Source organism: Vulpes vulpes, chromosome 12 (genome assembly GCF_048418805.1).
Source record: "Vulpes vulpes isolate BD-2025 chromosome 12, VulVul3, whole genome shotgun sequence".
Classification (NCBI taxonomy): Eukaryota; Metazoa; Chordata; class Mammalia; order Carnivora; family Canidae; genus Vulpes; species Vulpes vulpes.
Window position 1 is genome coordinate 72,957,418 of NC_132791.1, and position 25,422 is coordinate 72,982,839.

The 25,422-nt window shown below is 38.7% G+C and overlaps 1 protein-coding gene across 1 annotated transcript; it reads left to right on the forward strand.

The window, feature by feature from the left end:
* Nucleotides 1-1,462: 1,462 nt before the first annotated feature.
* LOC112911878 (interferon-gamma-inducible GTPase 10-like) lies at nucleotides 1,463-20,496 on the forward strand. The gene is made up of 2 exons (XM_025988567.2): nucleotides 1,463-1,704; nucleotides 18,564-20,496. The coding sequence occupies exon 2, from the start codon at nucleotides 18,584-18,586 to the stop codon at nucleotides 19,904-19,906; it is 1,323 nt and encodes a 440-aa protein (XP_025844352.1). The 5' UTR covers nucleotides 1,463-1,704; nucleotides 18,564-18,583; the 3' UTR covers nucleotides 19,907-20,496.
* Nucleotides 20,497-25,422: the final 4,926 nt, after the last annotated feature.

Genomic DNA, 25,422 nt, shown 5'->3' on the forward strand with positions numbered 1-25,422 from the left:
ATCACTATTTGCTGTGACATGATACTATCCATATAGGCAAACAAATGAAGAACCCCGGGTTCAGAATATTGTGTAGGGAATGCTGCCATTCTTTAAAAAGGAGAAAATACATTTTGCATATTTGCCCATACCTTCATAAAATGGACCTGTGAGGATGACACGGTCCCTCTAGTGCAGACACTAGATGAATGGCCATTGTTTTGTGGAGGGATATTATTATTGTATGTGTCCTATAACTCTTGAAATATAAATTACATAGCAGTTTTCTTTTCAACAAATGAATGAAAAAAATAAAAATTAAAGCCAGAATATGGTTGCCAATGACACAGGGTTACTCTCTACTCAGTTTCCACCCTCCCTGGGTATATTGCCTTTTACTTCCTGCCCTGACCACCCAGAGTTAACAAAGACTCCCCAGGTTTTAGGACTCAGTCCTTGAGAAGACTACCCTCACTCCAGTCACCAGCTGCACTTGAAGCAGTTCCCAGGTCACCGGGACCTCCAACTGTCTATAAATTAGGGGGCCCTTATAACCCCCTCAGGCTTGCTAATTGATTAGAATGATTCACATGAGTCAGGAAAGTGTTATACTTATGAGTATGGTTTTATTGAAAAGAGTACACATAGGGTGAGGTCTGGGTGGGAGTACACAGCTTCCATGCCTCTCTCCATGGAGCCAGAGTGTGCACCCTCCCGGAACATCAATGCAAACATCAACCAAGAAGCCCACGTGAGCATTGGTGTCCAGGGTTTTGATTGAGGCTTCATTATGTGAACATGATTGTTCAAAAATCATTGGCCATTTGACTGAACTCAATCTGCATCCCTCTTCTCCTTCCCAGAGGTCCAGCTGACCCAAAGTCCCCACCCTCCATTCACAGGGTTGGTCTTTCTGGTGACCAGCCACTGACCTGAAGCTACCTAGGATCCCACCTGGAATCACTTCATTAGCATAACAAAGTCAGCTCCTTTCATTCAGGAAAGTCCCAGGGTTTCTGAAGCTGTGCCAGGAACCAGGGAAAAGGACTAGATACACTCTTTATTAGACTTCACTCCCCAGAGAGTTTGGACTGTCTGTGGTTAACGGGGAGGGGGCGGGGGGGGGGGGGGCATGAGAGTTATTTTCCAGGAATCGGGCCTGTGTTCTCGGATTCTAGGTTCAGTTTCTGCCTGGCCTGGAGCCTGGGGCCTGGTTAGAGTGTCCTCTTGGGGGTCACCGAGAAGCCTCCTGCCCGGGATCCTGTGCCCTCCTCTCACTCATGTTGCCAAAACACACAAAATCACTGGCCATGGTGCCTTTCAGTTTCACTTCCTGGCCATGGCTGTGTTTCTCACCAGAGAAGCCTACTGAACTTTGATTCACTTTCTGTTCCTGGAAATGCAGGGCTCTACAATGTGCTGGCTGCTCCTTTACAATTGGCCAAATTCCTGTGAGGATGGAGTAGAGGCCAGAGAGTACTTAAGTCCTGCCAGCATCTCACACACAGTTTAGACATTTCAAGTGACGGTCAGCTCTTTAATCTCTGCAGAGTGACCACACCAGCACACAGGACCTGTTCCAGTGCGAGGCCTGTCTGTGCAGAAGAGTGTTTCTGCCCTGGGCTGCAGGGAGCACTTCATCCAGGCTCTGCATTTCCTGCCCTGCCAGGGGACACATTCAGAGCTCAACCCTGACACCAGAAGTCTCTTTTCTTTCAGGAGCTGGTAAGCAAGAGGCTACTTTGGATTGTGTGCAGATCTAAAAATAGAATCATAGATCTGTAGGTCTAAGGGTGGGAGAGACTGGATGCTCCATTTTGGGTGCTGTGGACCTTAGAGGCTGAGGGGCAGGATGTCTGGTGGGTGGCTGTATGTTGGTTAGAGCAGTTAACTATTTGAGACATTTTCAGAGAGGGATTGGAAAGCAAACTTTATTCCTGTGAACTGAGAAGAATAGTATGAATGTCAGGGGTGTTGGTGTATAGGGGCTTTTCCCCAAGCCCTTCTGGGTCAGACACCCACATCTCATGCCTAAATACCATTTCCTGGGGAGACAATGCATATTATCCTTTAAAAAGATAATTCAACTGAATAAACAGGAAAGAGTGGATTGGCTTATTAAATGAGTCATGAATTAGCAGCATCTCTTCTAGCAAAGACAAAGGAATTCTATTAAACTATAGGAAAGCAAATGTTCTTAAAGGAAGAGAAAAAGGAAAAATTATTAGCAAATAATCCATTGTGTTTAAAAAAAATTTTTTTTAAGTATACTCCATAGCAGCATGGAGCCGAACATATGGCTTGAACTGAGAACCATGAAATCAAGACCTGAGCTGAGATCGAGAGTAGGACACTTCACCAACTGACCCACCCTGGTACCCCAAGAATCCATTATTTTAGTCAGGATTGCTGTCCTAAGTTTAAGGGAAAGGGTCTATCAGCATTTTCCCTATTGCTGATCTGAAAATTCCTAGGTTGACTGGTTACATTATACATTGCAAGTGCAGTAAAACCATAGTTAGGTTAGGTATTTAGTCTTAGTTTACTGAGTCGAGGCCTTAAGTGGCTCCTATGGCCCTGTGACCCTGTGGCCCCATGGTCCTTCTTTTTTATGATCCCCTTAATTTGATCAGACTCTCAGCTTAAATTAGAGATCAAAATGTAAAGCATTAGTGCCACCTTGAGTTACTGTTCCGTTGTTCTTGAAGCTTTTGATAATCCTTTGCGTGGTATTCACATGTCATGATATTTTTGCTTAATCTCTGTGATATTCACAGTTGATGACTTCAGGTCACATTTTTTTAAAAAGATTTTATTTATTTACTCATGAGACACAGAGAGAGAGGCAGAGACATAGGCAGAAGGAGAAGCAGGCTCCCCGCAGGGAGCCAGGTGCAGGACTCCATCCCAGGACCCCAGGATCACGACCTTAGTCAAAGGCAGATGCTCAACCACTGAGCCACCCAGGTGCTCTCCAGGTTCACAATTTTTATATCAGCCATCCTCTGTCTTATTTTCCTGATGTTCCAGTCTCAGGGAGATTACTTGCTTAGCAGTTAGCATCTGTGATGTGCATTTAAAACTTTTAAGATCATACAGTATACTTGGCAGATTATTGTGATTTTTATGAACAGGGTAATCTTCAATGGTTGAAGTGCATTTTGAAGCCATAATATCCAAGGCACAAACATGCAAAATCAAATAAGTCTAAGAAAGACCCCATTGAAGGAATCATCTTTTAAGCCAAGTGGCTTGCTCAGTTATCTTCTGTAGTTGTGTTTCAACTTCCTCAGAAGTGTTAATCCAGATGCACCAGGTGGTTTGATCACAGTATAGACAGCTCTTGCTCAGCTAAAAGATAATCAGAGGCTGTTGATTGTCAAGAAAATCTTTGGCCAGAGAGTCTGCCTATCTTTCTTGGGCAGCTATTATCTTAGCAACAGATTCTGCAACATCTTTAGAAGTTAAGGAAGAGTTCTTGATCAATTTGTCCTGTAAAGTTACTGATAGCCGAAGAAGCAGAGCCCTGCCAAAGGAAGCAAATCCTGAGTCAAGAATGTGTCCTGGTTGGTCTTTTTTAACTCAATGATGTAAATCTAAGGGAGCTGACCAATGAGATGTCTTATTTTGCTTGATAAAAGTTAGGGACAAGATTAGATTTTCTCTTAGCCCAAAATAAAAGATTGTTTTAAATTCTGGAGTTTACTCCCCTTTCTGAGCAAAGGTCTCAGACATATAGCTGGGGGCATTATTTTTTCAGGATTATGCCAGAGTAAAAGAAAGGAAAAGAAGGTCAAAGGGCTTCACACTTAAAGTACAAAGACTTGATCTATAGTCTTGGATGAAAGCAGTCAACCTCAATTGATGTCAACTACTTATCTTCCTATTCAATTGATTTAGAGATTTCTAGCAGCTGTACAGGATGAGTACCAAGTAAAGCCTTCTTTATCTGTGAAATGTGTACCCAAGACTCAATACCTTCTAGTTTTGTAGCAATGTCAGTGGTTGTGAGCACTTGGTAAGATTCCTTTTAATGGAGTTCAAAATGACAATTCCAGATTACCCAGGCACCAGGTTCTAGACCATGACCAACAAGACCCTTTGAATTGAGGTCTTGGAAGACATCTTTACCCTGTTGATGGTAGACTTGATGGTAAAACAGAAATTTTGCTGTAGTTGATCATACTAGTGTGAGGCAACAAGGATCAGCAGAAAGAGTATACCAATAGACATTGGTCTGCCAGTGACTATATTGTGTGAGGTGAGTTTACGTTGCCCAAAAAGGCTACTGTAAGCAGTCAGCAAGTCTAAAGGCAACACCTTAGGGCAGGGATGTCCAGTAGTTGTTTAGTTTAAAAATTTTAAATGTGAGGATCCCATTATTTCTTTTTTTTTTAAGATTTATTTATTTATGATAGACAGAGAGAGAGAGAGAGAGAGAGAGAGAGAGAGAGGCAGAGACACAGGAGGAGGGAGAAGCAGGCTCCATGCTGGAAGCCCGACATGGGACTCGATCCAGGGACTCCAGGATCGTGCCCTGGGCCAAAGGCAGGCACTAAACTGCTGAGCCACCCAGGGATCCTCCCATTATTTCTTTTAATCTTGCCTGATGATTGAGGGTGATAAGGCCAGTGATGATTCCAAGTTTGCAAAATTTTTGTTAAAGCTGGCATGATTTGTCCAATGAAATGGCTGTTTCAATCACTGGAGATTGTGAGAGTTATATTGGAAGTGGGAAACGCATTTTCTAACAGATTCTGTGCCACCACAAGGACATCAGCTTTGCAGCAGGAGAAACCTTCAACATATGTGAAAAACATGCATACAACATCAGAAATATATTGATAACCCATTCTAGGTATTAGTTAAATAAAAACATAAGCAGATGTTCAAAGTCCAGAGGGAATAGGTGTGAGACCTCTGGGGGAAATATAAAATATTTTTTTTCTGAATAATGGACCTGAGAAGTCATTGCTGGTAGACTGTTCTTACAGTCTTATACAAATCTCGCTCAATGTCTAGTCCTAGTTTTATTCATCTTAAATGCACTATGGTGGGGGAAGGAATGAAAAAACAACAAAAAAAGGAGTTTTCCTTACCAAGAAATCAGGAAGAATCAAGCAGCTATCTTGGATTTCCCAAAGCCATGATGTTCAGCTTACAGCCACTGCTTATCTATCTCATTTTTTTTTTTCTGATTCAGAAGCAGAGTGTTGCCATGTTACCCTGACACCAGAATGGCAAAAGTCACAATGAGGGGACATTTTTGCAGCAACAGAGTGGATTTTATCCACATGTGCCACAATCTTTATAGATTCTTTTGCTAGCTGCCTTTGCATGAAAGTCAGCTGGAGCATTTTCCTGATACTCTGGGGTAGTTCTTTCAGTGTGTGCGTCAATTTTGGTGACAACAACATCAGGAGATAAGAGAATAATTTATACAAGTGATAACATTATACTAAAATGGTTATCAAATTTCCAGGAATTTCACATGTGTTTTGTTTTCTAGGAAGATCATTAAATAGTAAGGAAACATTCACAATCTATTACCAAAACTAGACGAAATGTTAAAAACAGTAACTTTTGTCTTTTTAACAGATTGGAAACCAAATATTAATTTTGCATCAGCTTACTTTTGTATTAGAATGTATTCATTCCAATGTTTGTCCTGACAATGCACAAAAATCCTTTCCAAAGATTCATTTTTGTCTTTATACACCTTCTTTTACCTTAAAATAACATGCATCTCCAGTCTCTCTCTCTCCATATATATATGTACACACACACACACACACACACACACACACATATATACACATTTTTTCCAAAAGCACATGTCACTTGCATTCAGAGAGATTTCCTTTTTTATTTTCAGTAGCTTTAACCCCATGTATTAATTCCAGTTCTTAATTCTTCTAAATTTCAATTTCTAGGAAAGGGGACTAGTCAGCAGTTGTTAATTGTGTATACACCAGTATTCTTTAGATCGTTAATTTATAAATATATTTCATAATTTCTGGAAACATGCTTTTTTACAGTACAATCTTTCAATAAAGCACACCAAAATTGTGTATCAATAGACCAGCATTTTTCTTTAATTTTCCTATAGCAAAGAAGCCAAAATTAGAGAAAACGATATTTAGTAATTAATGTTTCATTATTTTATCTTACTTGGAAGTGACCTAGATATTTAATGATCTAGATATTTAACTTAAACTGTTACTTAATCTAACTCCGTAAAACTTTAAGTTTTGAGTTAATCAAAAGATATGGGAAACTAAAAATTTACATAAAGTGAAAAATTTTATGTAAATATCTATTCAATATACTTGTTCTTAACAATTAGCCTTAACAACAAGCACATGAGAAAATGCTCCACATCACTTGCCATCAGGGAAATACAAATCGAAACCACAATGAGACACCACCTCACGCCAGTGAGAATGGGGAAAATTAACAAGTCAGGAAACAACAAATGTTGGAGAGGATGTGGAGAAAGAGGAACCCTCTTGCACTGTTGGTGAGAATGCAAGCTGGTGCAGCCACTCTGGAGAAGAGTGGAGGTTCCTCAAGAAGTTGAAAATAGAGCTACCCTACCCCCAGCAATTGCACTACTGGGTATTTACCCCAAAGATATTGATGAAGTGAAATGCCGAAGCACCTGCACCCCAATGTTCAGAGCAGCAATGTCCACAATAGCCAAACTGTGGAAGGAGCCTCTATGTCCTTCAACAGATGAATGGATAAAGATGTGGTCTATATACACAATGGAGTATCACTGGGCGATATATATTCGTCAGAAAAGACGAATACCCACCATTTGCTTCCATGTGGGTGGAAATGGAGGGTATTATGCTGAGTGAAGTAAGTCCATTGGAGGACAATCATCATATGGTTTCACTCATACGGGGAATATAAGAAACAGTGAAAACAATTATAGGGGAAATGTGGGAAACTGAGTGGGAAAAATTAGAGAGGGAGACAAACCATGAGAGACTCCTGACTCTGGGAAACAAACAAAGGGTTGCAGAAGGGGAGGTGGGTAGGGGGATGGGGTAACTGGGTGATGGGCACTAAGGAGGGCACTTGATGGGATGAGCACTGGGTGTAATACTATATGTTGGCAAATTGAATTTAAATTTTAAAAAAGTCAAAAAATCTCCCCAAAACAATTAGCCTTAGATTACCCATAATATGAGTATTCAGACACTATGAAACATCAAAGTTGGTTATTCTCCTGAGCTATTTTCATTTTATTATTTTTATATATTTTTAGTTTAATTCCAGTATACTTAACATATAGTGTTATATGTTAAGGTGTATAATATAGTGATTCAACAGTTCTATACATTACTCAGTGCTCATCATAGTAAATGCATGCATCCTCCTCTGTGGTAACCCTGTTTGTTCTCTATAGTTAGCAGTCAGTTTTGTGTATATATATATATACACACACACACTACATCCTCTTTGTCTATCTATTGGTGGACACTTGGGCAGCTTCTGAAAGCTGCTTTTGTAAATAATGCTGCAATAAACATGGAGATGCATGTACCCCTTTGAATTAGTGTTTTTGTATTTTGTGGGTAAGTACCCAGTAGTCCAATTACTGGAGCATAGGGTAGTTCTATTTTTAACTTTTTGAGAAATTTCTGTACTGTTTTCCACTGTGCCGGCAACAGTTTGCATTCCCAACAACAGTGCAGTAGAGTTCCTTTTCTACACATCCTCCCAACACTTTTATTTCTTGTGTTTTTAATTTTAACCATTCTGACATGCATGAAGTGATATTTTATTGTGGTTTTGATTTGTTTTTCCCTGATGACGAGTGATGTTGAGCATCTTTTATTGTGTCTTTTGGCCATCTGGATGTCTTTGAAGAAATACCTGTTCATGTCTTTTGCCCATTTTATTTATTTGTTTATTTATTTATTTATTTATTTATTTATTTATTTATTTATTTATAAGAGAGAGCATAAGCAGGGGAAGGGCACAAAAGGAGGGACAAACAGATTCCTTGCTGAGCAGGGAGCCTGACACAGGACTCGATCCCAGGACCCTGGGATCATGATCTAAGCCAAAGGAAGATGCTTAAATGAGTGAGCCACCCAGGTGCCCCTGTGTAGGCCAGTAACATACTGTATTGATTACTACATCTTTGTAATATAACTAGAAGCCTGGATAAACTGTGATACCTCCAGTTTATTTCTCTCTCTCAAGAATGCTTTGGGAATTTGGGATTTTTGTGTCTGTGTGTGATTCCATACAAATTTTTAAATTATTCATTACATTTCTGTGAAAAATGTTGTTGGCATGACTGTGGAGCTTGCATTGAAACTATAGATTTCTTTGTGCAGTAGAGACATTTTTAACAATATTTGTTCTTCCAACCCATGAACATGGAATGTCTTTTCATTTCTTTACATCACCTTGAATTTCTTTCATCAATATCTTATAGTTTTCAGAGTACAACTCTTTCACCTTTTTGGTTAAATTTATTCCTAGATTATTTTATTGTTTTTGTTGCAATTGTAAATGGGATTATTTTCCTAATATCTTTTTCTGCTACTTCATTATTAGTGTATAGCAATGCAACAGAATTCTATACATTAATTTGGTATCCTGTGGTTTTACTGAATTCATGTACCAGTTCTAATAGTTTTTGGTAGACTCTTCATGGTTTTCTGAATATAGTATCATATCATCTCCAAATAGTGAAAGTTGTATTTCTTCCTTATCAATTTGGATGACTTTTATTTCTAGATTATGTTGTCTAATTTTATGGCTAGATCTTCAAACACTATGTTGAATAAAAGTAGTGAGAATGAACATCTTTATCTTGATCCTGACCTTAGGGGAAATGCTCCCATTTTTTTCTTCAATGTGTATGATAGTTCACTGAGGGTTTTTCATACATCGCCTTTAGTATGTTGAGGTATGTTCCCTCTAGACCTACCTTGTAGAGGATTTTTATCATAAATGAATATCATACTTTGTCAAATGCTTGTTCTATATTGATTAAAATGATCACATGGTTTTTATCCTTTCCCTTATTGATGTGATGAGTCACATTGTTTTATGAATATTGAATCAACCTAGCATCCTCACTTGATGGTTATAATCTAAAAATAAGATATAACAGAGATGACATCAAGTTATTTATTTAACTTTAGGTAAATAAGGGAAGAAAAATGTTAATTTTAATGCTCATAACTCTAAACACATTTAGTTTAATTAAACCAACAAATTTAAATTATTTTTCATACTGAATACTTCAGATCATATGAACAATATTATATTAGTTTTTGTCTTTCTGAGAGTTTTAAAATGCTCAGTCCTTACAAGTGCTTACCTTCAAACCAACTAAATAGAGATTTTTTACAACAAAACCCTCCAGAGATAGAAAAGTATCAGACATGTAATATATATGTAAGACATACACAAAAACACACAGAAAAAAAAACATTATAGTCACAGATATTGGTAGAGAAGCTTTTTAAGATTTGTGTTTACCTCTGGAAATAACCTTAAGGAGGCTGTGCCAGAGTTTGTGCACAATACCCTTTTTTCTGGCAATTTGTATTATAAAAGACCTCTTTTCCTCCACCCCACTTTACTTTCCAGTGATTGCGTGTGTATTTATATTTCAAAGACACGACAAGGTGTATGACTTTAGGGGGAAGAGATAGAATTCACGTTCCTCCAAGAAAGATTTGAGTTTCCTAAGATCTTCAAGTTCACAAGCCCTTCAAGATAAACAGGGAAAATTTGAAGGTTGGAAAAGGAGTAGATGAACTTTGAATAGTCTCTACGGTTGACTTTTGTTTTTGGTTTCTGTCAAGATAGCTGTCAATTATCCTCTGTCAAGGCAGAGGATAATTTAGAATGAGTATTCAAATAAAGGAAGTTAGTAGAAAATGGTAAGAATTACATTAGTCTTACAGTATTTCGTATTGGGTATTTTTATTGTATTTTTACATTTCTTTTTAACCAACTTTTTGCAATGAGACTTTCAATGAAGCCATTTTTGGAATTTTGAAGACTTTGCTTTTAAGCGCACTTCTTAAATGATCTTACCTCATTGGATATTCCTCATAATGGCCATTGTCATTCTAGGTTATAATTCCCCTGAGGGCTGGCAGCACTTTGTGAGGACTCCAGCCATAAATAGAGTTTAACCCACATTTCTGTCCAGCCATATCTATCACAAATAGGGAGCGACTCACACATTTTTGTCTAGCCCTATTTTGTGGGTCTCAATCTGAAAGTTACCAAGCCTGTATTTGGGACACAAAACAGGCTTGTAGACTTTTATGCCATCCAGGATCATAATTCTTTTTTCTTCCAAGCTTTTGTTTAAATTCCAGTTAGTTAATATACAGTATAATATTAGTTTCAGGTGTACAATATAGTGATTCAATACTTACATACCTGGTGCTCATCACAAGTGCACTCCTTAATCTCCATCACTTATCCCACCCATCACCTTACCCACCTCATCTCTAGTAACCATCAGATTGTTCTCTATAATAAAGAGTCTGTTTTTTGGTTTGCCTCTCTTTTTGCCTCCCCCCATGACTATTTATTTTGTTTGTTAAGTTCTACACAGGAGTGAAATCATATGATATGTTTCTTTGCCTGAGTTCTTCTTGCATAATAATCTCTAACTCCATCTACATCTTTGTAAATGGGAAGACTTCATTCTTTATGGATGAATAATATTCCATTCTCTATATATGTACCACATGTTCTTTATCTATTCATCAGTTGATGGACCTTTGGGTTCTTTCCATAATTTGGCTATTGTAAATAATACTGCTATGAACATCTATCTGGATGCATGTATCACTTGAAATCAGTATATTTTGTATCCTTTGGATAAATACCTCATATTGTAATTGCTGGATCATACAGTAGTTCTTATCAGATGTGAAAAGGGCAACTATTAAGCAACTAAGAATCATGGTGCCAGCACTTCTAACTTCCCAGAAGGAATATTTTTGACATACAGAAGAGTGGAAATCCTGAGCATCTGGCATTGGCAGGGACAATGTCCAAAGACATGGTGATGTTGAAGGTTATCAGAAGTGGGTTTATTGGAGGGTCACACACCACAGCTGGGAAAGGGTGTTGGGGTAAGTGCTAGTGCTGTCTTCTTAGATTTGCCACCATGAAGAAATATTACTTTCATAACATTACAAATAAGGAAAACTAAAGCAAGACAAATAATATGGGCAGGAAAGTGTGGAGAGAAGAATCAGGCTTCGGAATTAGTATGGAAGAATGAAGAGCATGTTTTTTTCTCTCAGGCTTTTTTATTTTAATATTTTATTTTATTTAAATTCCTTTAATTTACATATAGTGTGTTATTAGTTTCAGAGACAGAATTTAGTGATTCACCAGTTGAATCTTACACCCAGTGCTCATTACATCAAGTGCCCTCCTTAATGTCCATCACTTAGTTACTCCATCGCCTTATCCATTGCACTCCAGCAAAGTTCAGAGAGGGGGTTGTTTGTTCTCTTTTTATTTAAATTCAGTTGGCCAACATATAATATAACACCCAGTGCTCATCCCATCAAGTGCCCACCGTAGTGTCCATCATCCAGTTACTCCATTCCCATCCCACCTACCCTTCTGCAACCCCTTGTTTGTTTCCCAGAGTTAGGAGTCTCTCATGTTTTGTCACGCTCTCTAATTTACCCACTCATTTTCTCTTCTTTCCCTATAATCCATTTCACTGTTTCTTGTATTCCATGTATGAGTGAAACCATATGATGATTGTCCTTCTCCGATTAACTTCGCATAATACCCTCCACCTTTCATTCAGCATAATACCCTCCAGTTCCATCCATGGAAGCAAATGGTGGGTATTTGTCATTTCTGATGGCTAAGTACTATTCCATTGTGTGTAAGAACCACATCTTCTTTATCCATTCCTCTGTGGAAGGACATGGAGGCTCCTTCCACAGTTTGGCTATTGTGGACATTGCTGCTCTGAACATTGGGGTGCAGGCACCCCGGCATTTCACTACATCAGTATCTTTGGAGTAAATACCCAGCAGTGCAATAGCTGGGGATAAGGGTAGCTCTATTTTCAACATCCTGAGGACCCTCCACACAGTTTTCCAGAGTGGCTGCACCAGTTCACATTCCCACCAACAGTGCAAGAGGGTTCCCCTTTCTCCACATCCTCTCCAACATTTGTTGTTTCCTGTCTTGTTATTTTTCCCCATTCTCACTGGTGTGAGATGATATCTCATTGTGGTTTTGATTAGTATTTCCCTGATGGCAAGTGATGCGGAGTCTTTTCTCACGTGCATGTTGGCCATGTGTATGTCTTCTTTGATGAAATTTCTGTTCATGTCTTTTGCCCATTTCATGAGTGGCTTGTTTGTTTCTTTGCTGTTCAGTTTAATAAGTTCTTTATAGATCTTGGATACTAGCCCTTTATCTGATAGGTCACTTGCAAATATCTTCTCCCATTCTGTAGGTTGTCTTTTAGTTCTGTTGACTATTTCTTTTGCTGTGCAGAAGCTTTTTATCTTGATGAAGTTTCAATAGTTCATTTTGGCTTTTGCTTCCCTTACCTTCATAGATGCCTCTTGCAAGAAATTGCTGTGGACAGGTTCAAAAAGGGTGCTGCCTGTGTTCTTCTCTAGGATTTTGATGGCTTCTTGTCTCACATTTAGATCTTTCATCCATTTTGAGTTTATCTTTGTTTAAGGTGTAAGAGAATGACCCAATATCATTCTTCTGCATGTGGCTGTCCAATTTTCCCAACACAACTTTTTGAAGAGACTGTGCTTTTTCCAGTGGATAATAATTCTTGCTTTGTCAAACGTTAGTTGACTATTGAGTTGAGGTCCATTTCTGGGTTCTCTATTCTGTTCCATTGATCTATGTGTCTGTTTTTGTGCCAGTACCACACTGTCTTGATGATCACAGCTTTGTAGTAGAACTTGAAATCTGGCATTTTGATGCCCCTGGCTCCGGTTTCCTTTTTCAACATCCCCCTGGCTATTTGGGGTCTTTTCTGATTCCACACAAATCTTAGGATGATTTGTTCCAACTCTCTGAAGAAAGTCCATGGTATTTTGATAGGGAGTGCATTGAACATGTAAACTTCCCTGAGTAGAATAGACATTTTCACAATGTTTATTCTTCCAATCCATGAGCATGGAATATTTTTCCATCTCTTTATGTCTTCCCCAATTCCTATCCTAAGTGTTCTGTAGTTTTTAGAGTATAGATCCTTTACCTCTTTGGTTAGGTTTATTCAAATATCTTATGGTTTTGGGTGCAGCTATAAATGGGAATGATTCCTCAATTTCTCTTTATTCAGTCTCATTGTTAGTTTACAGACATGCCACTGATTTCTGGGCATTGATTTTTGTATCCTACCACATTGCTGAATTGCTATATGGGTCCTAGCAATCTTGGGGTGGAGTCTTTTGGGCCTTCCCCATATAGTACCACATCATTAGTGAAGAGGGAGACTTTGACTTCTTCTTTGCCAATTTGAATGCCCTTTACTTCTTTTTGTTGTCTTACTGTTGAGGCTAGGACTTCTAGTACCATGTTGAATAACAGTGGTGAGAGTGGACATCCCTGTTGGGTTCCTGATCTTAGGGGAAAGGCTCTCAGTTTCTTCCCCATTAAGAATGATTGTTCGCTGTGGGCTTTTCATAGATGGCTTTTAAGATGTTGAGGAATGTTCCCTCTATCCCTGTACTCTAGAGTTTTGATCAGGAATGGAGGCTGTATTTTTTCAATGTATTCTCTGAATCTATTGAGGGGATCATATGGTTATTGTTGTTTTTTCTCTTGTTGATATGATCTATTGCGTTGATTGTTTTACAAGTGTTGAACCAACCTTGCATCCTGGGGACAAATACCACTTGGTCGTGGTGAATAATCCTTTTAATGTATAGTTGAATCCTATTGGCTAGTAGTTTGGTGAGAATTTTTGCATCCGTGTTCATCAGGGATATTGGTCTCTAATTTTCCTTTTTGGTGGGTTCTTGATCTGGCTATGGGATAAAGCTAATGCCTCATAGAACAAGTTTGGAAGTATTCTGTCCCTTACTATCTTTTTGAAACAGCTTTAGTAGAATAGATTTTATTTCTCCTTTAAACATTTGGTAGAATTCCCCTAGGAAGCCATCTGGCCCTGGACTTTTGTGTCTTGGGAAGTTTTGGATGACTGCTTCAATATTCTCCCTGGTTATTGGCCTGTTCAAGTTTTTTATTTCTTCTTGTTCCAGTTTTGGTAATTTGTGGTTTTCCAGAAATGGTTGTATTTCTTCTAGATTGCCTAATTTGTTGGCGTATAGCTGCTCATAATATGTTTTTAAAATCGTTTGTATGTCCTTGGTATTGGTTGTGATCTCTCTTCTTTCATTCATGATTTTATTAATTTGAGTCTTTTCTATTTTCTTTATAATAAGGCTGGCTAAGGGTTTATCGATCCTATTAATTCTTCCAAAGAACCAGCTCTTGGTTGACCTTCTCTACAGTTCTTCTGGTCTCTATTTCATTGAGTTCTGCTTGAATCTTTATTGTCTCGCCTCTTCTGCTTGGTGTAGGTTTTATTTGCTGTTCTTTCTCCCATTCCTTTAGGTGAGAGGTTAAATTGTGTATTTGAACTTTTTCCAATTTTGAGGGAGGAGGCTTGTTTTGCAAAGTATTTCCCTCATAATACCGCTTTTTGCTGCATCCCAAAGCTTTTGGACGGTTGTATTTTCTATGCATTAGTTTCTATGCATTAAATTTTTTTTAATTTCCTTGTTGACACCTTCCCCTTTTAGTAGGATGCTCTTTAATCTACATGTGTCTAAGTTTCTTCCAAATTTCTTTTTGTGATTGAGTTCTAGTTTCAAAGCATTGGGGTCTGAAAATACACAGTAGAGAATCCATGTGCACTTGAGAAGAATGTGTATTCCAGTTGCATTCGGATGCAAAGTTCTGTATATATCTGTGAAATCCATCTGGTCCAATGTATCATTCAAGGCCCTTGTTTCTTTGGTGATGTTGTGCTTAGAATATTTGTCATTTGCAAAAAGTGCCATGTTAAAATCCCCTACCATTAGTGCATTATTATCTAAGCATTATTATCTTAAGTCTCTATTATCTAAGTAAGTCTTTACTTTGGTTATTAATTGATTGATATACTTGGCAACTTCCACATTAGGGACATAAATATTCATGATTGTTAGGTCCTCTTGTTGGATAAATCCTTTAAGTATGATATAGTGTCCCTCTTCATCTCTTATTACTGTCTTTGGGATAAATTTTAATTTATTTGATATGAGGATTGTGACCCCAGCTTTCTTTTGAGGATGGTTTGAATGATGAATGGCTCTCTACCCTTTCATTTTTAGGCTGGAGGTGTCCTTAGGACTAAAATGAGTCTTTTGTAGACAGACAATAGATGGTTCTTGCTTTTATATTCAGTCCAATGCCCTTCATCTTTTGATGGGATCATTTAGCCCAATCACATTCAGAGTAACTATTTTAAGATATGAATTTAGTGTCATTGTAATACCTATTCAGTCCACGTTTTTGTGGATTATTTATTTGGGCTTCCTCTTTCTTTTACAGGGTCCCCCTTAATGTTTCTTGCAGAATCAGTTTGGTGGTCTTTTAGTTTCTGCCTATCTTGGAAGCTCTTTATCTCTCCTTCTATTCTGAATGACAGCCTTGCTGGGTAGAGTATTCTGACTGCATGTTTTTCTCATTTCATAATCTGAATATATCATGCCAGACCTTTCCCATCTTCCAGGTCTCTGTGGGGATGTGTGCTGTTAATCTGCTATTTCTCCCCATATAAGTTAAGAATCTCTTGAGTCTCGCTGCTTTGAGAATTTTCTCTTTATCTCTGAAATATGCAAGTTTTGCTATTAAATATTAAGGTATGTACAGTTTTTATTGATTTAGCAGAGGGGGTTCTCTCTATCCTTTGCATATGAATGCTTGTTTCCTTCCCCAGATTAGGGAAGTTCTCAGCTATGATCTGTTCAAATATACTTTGTGGTTCTGTCTCTCTCTCTCTCTCTCTCTTTCTCTCATCCTCTTCTGGAATCCCAATTAGATGTTTAGTCTTCCTTCTCAAACTATCATTGATTTCAGTAAGCCTTTCCTCGTGAATTCTTGTTTTTCTCTTTTTTCCTCATCTTCCTTCTCTCTTCCACCTCCTTAACCCTAGCAGTTAGAGCATCCATTTTGGACTGCATCTCTGTCAAAGTATTTTTAATTTTGGCCTGATTAGATCTCAATTCTGCAATAACATAGTCTATGAAGTCTTTTATGCTTCTTTCCAGAGCCACCAGTAACTTTATAATTGTACTTCTGAGTTGAATTTCTGACATCGTCTTTAAATATACATTCTGCAATTCTGTGGCAGAGAGTATTGCTTTAGGTTCTTTCTTTTGTGGGGCATCCTTCCTACTAGTCATTTTGTCCAGTGTACAGAGTGGCTGTGTAAGTGAGCTGAGTCAAAAATATCAAGCACACCCTAAGTAAAATACACACTAGATGATTCTGAAGAGGTCAGACACCAGAAAATAAAGGAAAAAGAAGAACAGAACAAAATAAAACAAAATGACCACTAAACTGAAAAACAGATTTTAAAACAAAATAGTACAAATAAAAAAAAAACAAAAACAAAAAACAAATAGAAAAATGGGAAAACAAAAAAAAAGGGTGGTGGTGGTGGAGAGATAATATAGATAATATAGGCTCCCAGAGGAGATTTAGAGGGTGATCCTCTTGGTTTTGAGTGTATTTTGTTCTGTATGTTAGCAGATGCTCAATTCCAAATTTATATAAAACTTACATAAAGACCCAACATCATCCACAAAAACATTAACAAGATAAAAGAAGGGGGGCAGAATGGGAAGGAAGACAGAATATAGTCTCACTGAATGACCTAACATGCTGTTCCACTTGTTTCTGGATGTATTTTTGTCCACGTGTTAGAAGGTGCTAACTTCCACCATTATAAAACAAAACAAGACAGAAAAAACAAAAAACAAAACCCCCTAACTCATATATCTACCAAAATTAAATAGAATACATTGAAGGGAATCCAAAAGTGAAAAACATATCTAAAACATGTAATTGTAGAAACATGAAGGTCAAAAAGGAAAAAGGTTAAAAACGAAGAGTTGTTAAGTTAGGCAAGAAAAGAGGAAAAATATTGGAAAATTTTAACCTGAAATATAAATGAGTCATAATGAGAAAAAAAGAAAACCCTCTAGGTCTATATACTATTTTCCCTCAGTCCTGGAGCTTTCCAGTGCTGCTTGTGCAGTAAACTAGCTCTTACTTGTTCTTTGGTGGTTCTTCTGGGGGTGGGGTCTGCTGTGCTGATTGTCAGGTGTCTGTGCCTGGGCAGAGATGCCTCACACCTTACCAGGTGCTGGGCTCAGTATGAGGGGTTTATCCTGTGAGGCCTTTGTTCCCTAGAGGCTGCATCTCTCCCAGGTGAAAGAGGAAAAGGAGAGAAAAATGAAAAAAAAAATATGGTGGTGGCCAGATCTCTAGCTCCAGAGACAAGAGCTCCCCACAAGTACTGAACCACAGTCTCCCAGTCCACACTGGCCTAGATGCTCCTGAGGGCAGGCGTATGTGCACTGATCTGCACAGATTGCAGGGTTCCCAGGGTTGGAAGAGTTTTTGCTGTCCTGTGCTTTCCCAGGGTTTGCCTCTCTTGAAGGGAATGGAGCATACCGGCTCCAAAAAATGCTTTGCTGCCCTTGGATTGAGGGACCTGCACTGATGGACCCACACCTTGGGATCCACTTCTCTGGAAGGGAATAGAGGACAGCCACCTCCATCTGTTGCCAGGCTCTAGGGTAAAGGGAGCTCTGGTGCCAGCCTGTGCCAGTGGGCTTCTCCCAAATGCCCTGGAGGAACCCTCCAGATCCTTTACTGGGATCTGACCTCCGTTTGTGGTGAGCTTTCTGCCAGGCATCCTTACTTTTATTTTGTCTTTGGGAATATTGAGGCTTCAAAGCCCCTCCTATGATTCTGCCCTATTTCCCTGCTGAGCCTTTTTCAGTCAGAAAAGACTCTTTCAGGTGCAGATTTCTAAAGTTCCCACTTGTCTGCTCACCACTTTCCTGCAGCATCTTTCCATGGCGTCCCTCCTCCTCCACCTTTCCTCTTTTCCACCTTCCTACCTTGTCAGAAGAGATGGCTTTTCTCTCTGTAACATTCCAGCTGTTCTCTTTTTATATCTCAGGTTGAATTCATTAATGTTCAGGAAGTTTTGAAAGTTATCTAGGTAAGTTTGGGGGACCAGATGAATCAAGGACTCCTACTCTTCCACCATCTTGCCTATACTCCAGAATGAAGAGCATTTTAAAGAAAAAGGGCTTTCCAAGGTTAGGGAAGAGGCTGAGCAAGGGCAAACATTGAATCCAGGTCAGAAGTCCACACAATGCCTGGACAGAAAGAGAAGGGCTCCTGGATACAATGTTGTGGCCAGGACTGATGTTATACCCATCCCTAATGGCACAGTCACAGCCACCACTTGTTGTGCTAACTCTTTTTCCTTCCTTCTTCTCTCCTCCCTATAGTGCTTCCTACTGCTCCAGCTATGGGTCATTCCTCTTCCACATCCTCACATATAAAAGGTGGTGATTTGGCCTCCAGCTTTGGCAAGTTTTTTAAGGACTTTAAGCTAGAAAGCCAAATCCTCTCTCAGGAGACCATCACATTGATCAAAACACACCTGAAGGAGGGGGACCTTCAGAAAGCAGCTTCTGCAATTAGTGATGCATTGAGAGATATTGACAATGCCCCTCTAAACATTGCTGTGACTGGGGAGCCTGGGACAGGAAAGTCCAGTTTCATCAATGCACTGCGGGGGATGGAGCATGATGAAGAAGGGGCTGCCCCCACTGGGCTAGTGGAGACAACCTTGGAGAGAATCTCATACAAACATCCAAAGTTTCCCAATGTGACATTTTGGGATCTGCCTGGCATGATGACTACTACCTTTCAGCCACAGATGTATCTGAAGAAAATGAAATTTTGTGAGTATGATTTCTTTATTATCATCTCTTCCACACGCTTCAAAATCAGTGATATGCATCTGGCTGCAGCAATTAAAAAAATGAAGAAGAATTTCTACTTTGTTCGAACTAAAGTGGACAATGATTTATATAATATAGAAATGAGTAAACCCAGCACATTCAATAAGGATGAAGTACTGCAAAGGATTCGCAATGACTGTGTGACTCAGTTGCAGAATGCCAATATGAGTGACACTCAGGTCTTCTTGATCTCCAGCCTTGATTTGTCTAGCTATGATTTCCAAAGCCTAGAGACCACCCTTCTGAAGGAGCTCCCAGCCTACAAGCGCCACATCTTCATGCAATATCTACCGAATGTTACTGAGTCTGCCATTGACCGGAAGAGGGATTCCATGAGACAGAAGGTCTGGCTGGAGGCCATTAAGGCTGGAGCAACAGCCACCATCCCTTTCATGGGTTTGATTGGTGATAAAGATGTAGAGAAGCTGGGAGAGACTTTAACCCTTTACAGGTCTTACTTTGGGTTAGATGATGCATCCCTGGAAACTATGGCCAAGGACTTGAATGTGTCCATGGAGAAACTCAAGGCAAACCTTAAGTCTCCCCATTTGCTAACAGTTGAGAAGGAAGATGAGTCTTTAGGGAAAAAACTACTGAGATATGTGGAAAAATTCTGCTCTATTAGTGGAGGACTCATTGCCACTGGTCTTTACTTTAGGAAGATTTTCTATTTGCAAAACTATTTCCTTGAGACTGTGGCAAGTGATGCAAAAGTTATTCTTAACAAAGAAGAGATTTTTAAGGAATCTCTAAGGTCTGGGAAAGCTTATCTGCTTCAGGATGTTGGGATTGAAAATGGGAAAAGTGACACAACAAGCTCCTGAATTATTCTCAGTGCTGGCATGGCAGTGGTGCCTGGAAAGATGATTTAGGGCTTTCTTTAAACATCCTGATCCACTGTCCTCAAGGTGTATCACAGATATTTCCATAATTCATTCTTGAGCAAAGTATGAATTTAGTGACTATTATTTGACAATGAGAGCAATCAGCTCTAAAGAATCCTTTCACATGATCCTTAGGAAAATGAAGGACAGGAATCTGGAATTTTCTGCTTAGTGGAAAGAATAGCTATTTGTGTCATGGTTACTACATACCCAGCACTGGTCTTTATACTGACATACTAGTTAAAAATGACTGTTCACACAGTAGATCTTCAAAAATGATTTTTTGTATATTTTTTATTGAAGTTCGATTCGCCAACATATAGTATAACACCCAGTTCTGAATGCATACAGAGTCTGGTTTTTTTGTTTTTTGTTTTTTTTGTTTTTTTTTTTTTTGGCATTCTTGTCACTGTGTTGTGAATGCATAAATTCTGATCATTAATAGAGTATCAGTTAATGTTGATTGATGATCTCCTTGTCCTTTCTAGTGTTATCATTATATTTAATAAAGATTAATTATAGTGAACTAAGCATGTGTCACAGGAAATGAAAGAGAAACATCAGCAAAGGAAAACAATTTATCTGGGGGTACATTGTAAGAGAGAGAGAAATGCTTAAGATGAGAAAATAGTCCAAGGGCTTGCAAATTGTAGGTCTAGACACTCCTTGGTTCTAGCAGCATTGAACATGGGAGGTTAGGGAATAAGAGACGACAATTGTCATGAAAGTGGAAATTTAAAAAAAAATGCAGAAGATCCTTAAACATATCTTATCCCTTTTTTAAGGAGGGAAATACAAATTAGAAATGATATCTACACTAAGTTATCATTTGTACCACATTAGATTGGGGGAATTTGCAATTTTGACATTTTGTGGGTGAAACTAGAGAAAAATAGAGTTTGTCATACAATGTTGGTGGATATGTAGCATGTACAGATTAGACCATCTCTAGGAAAACACACATTTACACTTTACCCCAGTGAGCTCACTTTGCAGAATCTGGGCCATAAAAACTGAGATTAGATTGGTGGTTGGCAGGGGATAGAAAGTGGGGGAAATGTGTAAGGCTATTGATCTTCCAGCTATAAGATGAATGTATAGTATAGTGACTATAGTTTATAACACTGTTTTAAACTCTACAATAATAATACTTGAAATTTGCTAAGAAAGTATATCCTAAGCATTTCCCCCCAACACAAAGTATAAATATGTGAGGTGATGGATGTGTTAATTAACTTGATTGTGGTAATCATTCCATATCAAATATATATATATATATATCAAATATATATATCAAATATCTCAAATCTTCACATTGTACATTTTAAACATATATGCTTTTATTTGCTAATTTTACCTAAATAAAGCTGGGGCATAGAATAAAAAATCTGGAAAAATTACAAAAAGATATATACTAAAAGTTATTAATTGCAGCACTATTTAAAATGGTAAAATACAAAATTCAAATGTTCTTTAATAGGAAATATTACAGCCACAAAACAGATGACTTGACAACTATACAAAGGAGTAATATTCTATATATTGGTATGCTCTCCTCTCTAGGATATATTGTTTAATACACAAAGTAAGATGAATTGTGTGTATTGTTATGTAGTGATGATCTAAGACAGGGTAAAATATGAATATATATTTACACATATTTTTCAGTTAAACATGAGACAACATCAGTAATAAAATCCAATCATGTATTAAAGAAGTGATGGTACTGGGTAGGGAAGCAGTATAAGGGCTAGATTTTTTATAATGCAGTTTATTTTACATTGGAACATGCAAATGTTTTACAAAGTTATATAACAAAAAGACCCAGTATTTATAAAAATACAAAGCAAATCAAAACAAATTAATATAAGTTTATTGTTGGTATAGGAAAAGTTATTTCAAGATTTCATTTATTATTTTTTAAATTCCACTGTAATTAACATACAGTGTTATATTAGTTTGGTATACAATGGTGACTCAACACTTCTGAGCATTTCTCGAAGCTCATCACAATAAGTGTACTCTTTAATCCTCATCAACCTTTTCACCCACTGCCCCACCTGACTCCCCTCCAGTAACCATCAGTTTGTTCTCCATAGTTAAGAGTCTGTTTCTCCTTTTGCCTCTTTTTTTCCCCTGTGATCATTTGTTTCTTAAATTTCAAATATGAGTGAAATCATATGGTATTTGTCTCTCTTACTGACTTATTTTGTTTAGCATAATATTCTCTAGCTTCATATACATTATTGCAAATGGCAGGCTTTCATTTTTTCTCTTCTTTATCTATTCATGTGGACATGTGGGCTCTTGTCATAATGTGACTATTGTTGATTATGCTGCTATAAACTTTAGGGTGCATGTGCTCCTTCAAATCATTATGTTTGTATCCTTTGGGTAAATACCTAGTAGTGCAATTGCTGAGTTGTAGGGTAGCTCTATTTTTAACTTTTTGAGTAACCTCCATACTGTTTTCCAGAGTAGCTACTCCAGTTTGCATTCTCACCAAAAGTGTAAGAGGGTTCCCCTTTCTTCACATCCTCACCAACACCTGTCATTTCTTCTGTTCTTGATTTTAGCTATTCTGACAGGAGTGAGATGATATCTCATTGTAGTTTTGATTTGTATTTCTCTTCTCCACGCCTTCTTTTTTCAATCTTCAGGTGTCTGTAGGTCTAAAATGAGTCTCTTATAGGCATCATATAGATTTTTTAAAATCCATTCGACATGCTATTTCTTTTGATTGGAGTATTTAGTCCATTTACATTCAAAGTAATTATTTTTTACATGTATTTTCTGCCATTTTATTACTTGTTTTGTCATTGTTTCTGGAGATTTTTCTCTGATACCTTATGGTCTTTGTCAGTTTTGGTCCTTCTTTCCCACTCAGAGAGTACCCTTTATTTTTTTAATTTTTTAAAAAGATCTTATTTATTTATTCATGCTCTCATTCTTACAGAGAGAGAGAGAGGCAGAGACACAGGCAGAGAAGCAGGCTCCATGCTGGAAGCCCGATGTGGGACTCTATCCTGGGACTACGGGACCACACCCCAGGTTTTTTTTTTTTTTTTTAATAGCAAAACACTCATGTTTATTGAGTACCACCAGCAACCCTCCATCCAGGCACTTCCACTAAGGTGGTCCTCATAACCCTGAAGCAAACAGATCTCTTCCCCCATTTTACAGATGTGGAACCTGAGGCTCAGGGTGGAGAGAGGCACCCTCCACCCAGCTTCAATCAAGGCAACCTCAGCGCTTCCTCACACCCACCCACCCCAAGGAAGAATGGCAGCCTGGGGCCTGGCTGACATCCGGGAGGCTCTGCACTAGGAGGCTCAGTGCCAGGCTGAAGGCAGGTGCCCAACCGCTGAGCCACCCAGGGATCCCCAAAGAGTACCCTTTAAATTTCTTGCAGGGCTGGTTTAGAGGTCACAAACTCCTTTAGTTTTTGTTTGGAAAATTCTTTATCTCTCCTTCTATCCTGAATAATAGGCTTGCTGGATAGAGTATTCTTGGCTGCATAATTTTCCCATTCAGCACACTGAATATAGTCTGCCACTCCCATCTGGCTTGATGAGTTTCTCTCAAGAGATCTACAGCTGGCCTTAATCATCTTCCCTTATAGGTAAAGACTTCTTTTGTCTTGCCTCTTTTAGGATTTTTTCCCCTTTTCCAGATGTGGATAAGTGTTTCCTTCTCCAGATTAGGAACATATTCAGCCATTATTTCCTCATATAAATTTTATGCCCCCCTCTCTCTTCTACTACTGAGACCCCTATAACACGAATTTTATTACACTTGATGGAGTCACTGAGTCATTTTTGTTTCATAATTCTAAGGAGCTCATTAGCATGCATATATATGTACATGCCCTATCTCCATCCTATCTCTATCTGTATATCTACTTACTTATCTACCTACCTACCTACCTATCATCTATCCTTATTTATAGAATAACAACATGGCTTATAAGTTACTTCCTTATTTTAGCCTTCCAAAAATCTTGCAACATTAAATAGGCCACAGAAAAAGCACTGAGTCCACGGAGACTCTTGAAGGTTGGTCTACCATTTGTCATCGCACAGCCAGTAAAAGGTGCAGAGTATTCAACCCACATCTTCTCTTTCCTCCCTTTGCTGACTCTATGCCAGCCACCCACATTAGTTTATAACTGCTCCCTGAAGGTATCCGGTACCCTTCTTATGGGTCTTTGCAGCAATTATTACAGTTATTTACCACGCTTTTCCCTCAGATATTTGATTCGTTCCCTCCCTCTAGCCTGTTCAAATCCGACTTTCTAGTGAGGCTTATCCTGTCCACTGTTAAAATCGAAAGCTGTGCTTCTCTCTGCCCTACTGCCTCAATGCTCCATATGCTTTGTTTTCCATAGGAGTTGTGACTAACCTACCAGATAGTTTACACATATGTATTTTTCTCCCTTCCAACTAGAATGTAAGCCCCACAATGTAAGCAATTTTGCCTTTATTAAGTCTAGTGGAGATCCAGAAAAGTTTAGGGTCAGCCAGAACTGGGCACAATTGTAACACAGGTGATTTGCTATTTTAGTGATTTAGATCAGAGCTGGGCTGATTATTGAAAAAGATCTGTTCTATTGTGCTTAAGCAGCACAATAAATTCTAAATAAACTGACATTTCTAACACTTACAGAGCAGGCATGTATGTGCTCTTTTTCCATTTGTTTCTCTGGGCTCAAATCTGTCTTCTCTGGGTGACGTGGGAATGTGTAAGAATGATTGGCCTAAGTCTAAACTAAGAAGGCACCGAAGAAAACATTTAAACATTCTTAAAAACTAAAATCATAGGGTGGTTTCCTTGCACTCATCACGGGTTATTCAACCTGTATTGAGGTCAGAGTCGGGGGAGAGGAGAGCTAAGCACAGAGGGTAGAGGCAAGGATGAGTCACCTCATCTCTCCCTCCTTTGGACCTTCCTTCCTCCTGGATTCCCATCCCTTACACTCAAAATGCAGATTTCAGGGGTCTGTGCGTGCAGCCAGAACCTGTGGCTACTTCCACATTCCAGTCACTGAGACACAGAAAATTTGGCATAAAGTCTGGTTCAACCCACCACACTCACATCGGTTAATTCTTTCTCTATTGCCGAGACAAAAAGACACACGAGCAAAGGCAGATTAGTAAGAACAAAGTTTTATAGATATAGAAGTATATCTACATAATCTGGGAAAGATAAGAGCCCGTTGAGGCTCTGATACAGCAAAATCCATTTACTATTACATATAACATGTGGAGGAATATCTGTTCCGTAGATGTTGAGATTCATGACAAAAGAAAGGAACCAGTGGGTGGCAGTTTCTAGACAGGTTATGAAGGGACCCTAGCCATGCCCTGAGCACAGAACAGTGGACCAAGAACTTGCACACACGGTGCTGGCTCACCAAAGTCAGAGGGGCGCCCTGCCTAGGGCCAGGTCCCCGTGTT

Bases quoted from the DNA above. Each gene is read 5' to 3' on its own strand.
- LOC112911878 (XM_025988567.2), top strand. From the start codon at position 18,584: ATGGGTCATTCCTCTTCCACATCCTCACATATAAAAGGTGGTGATTTG.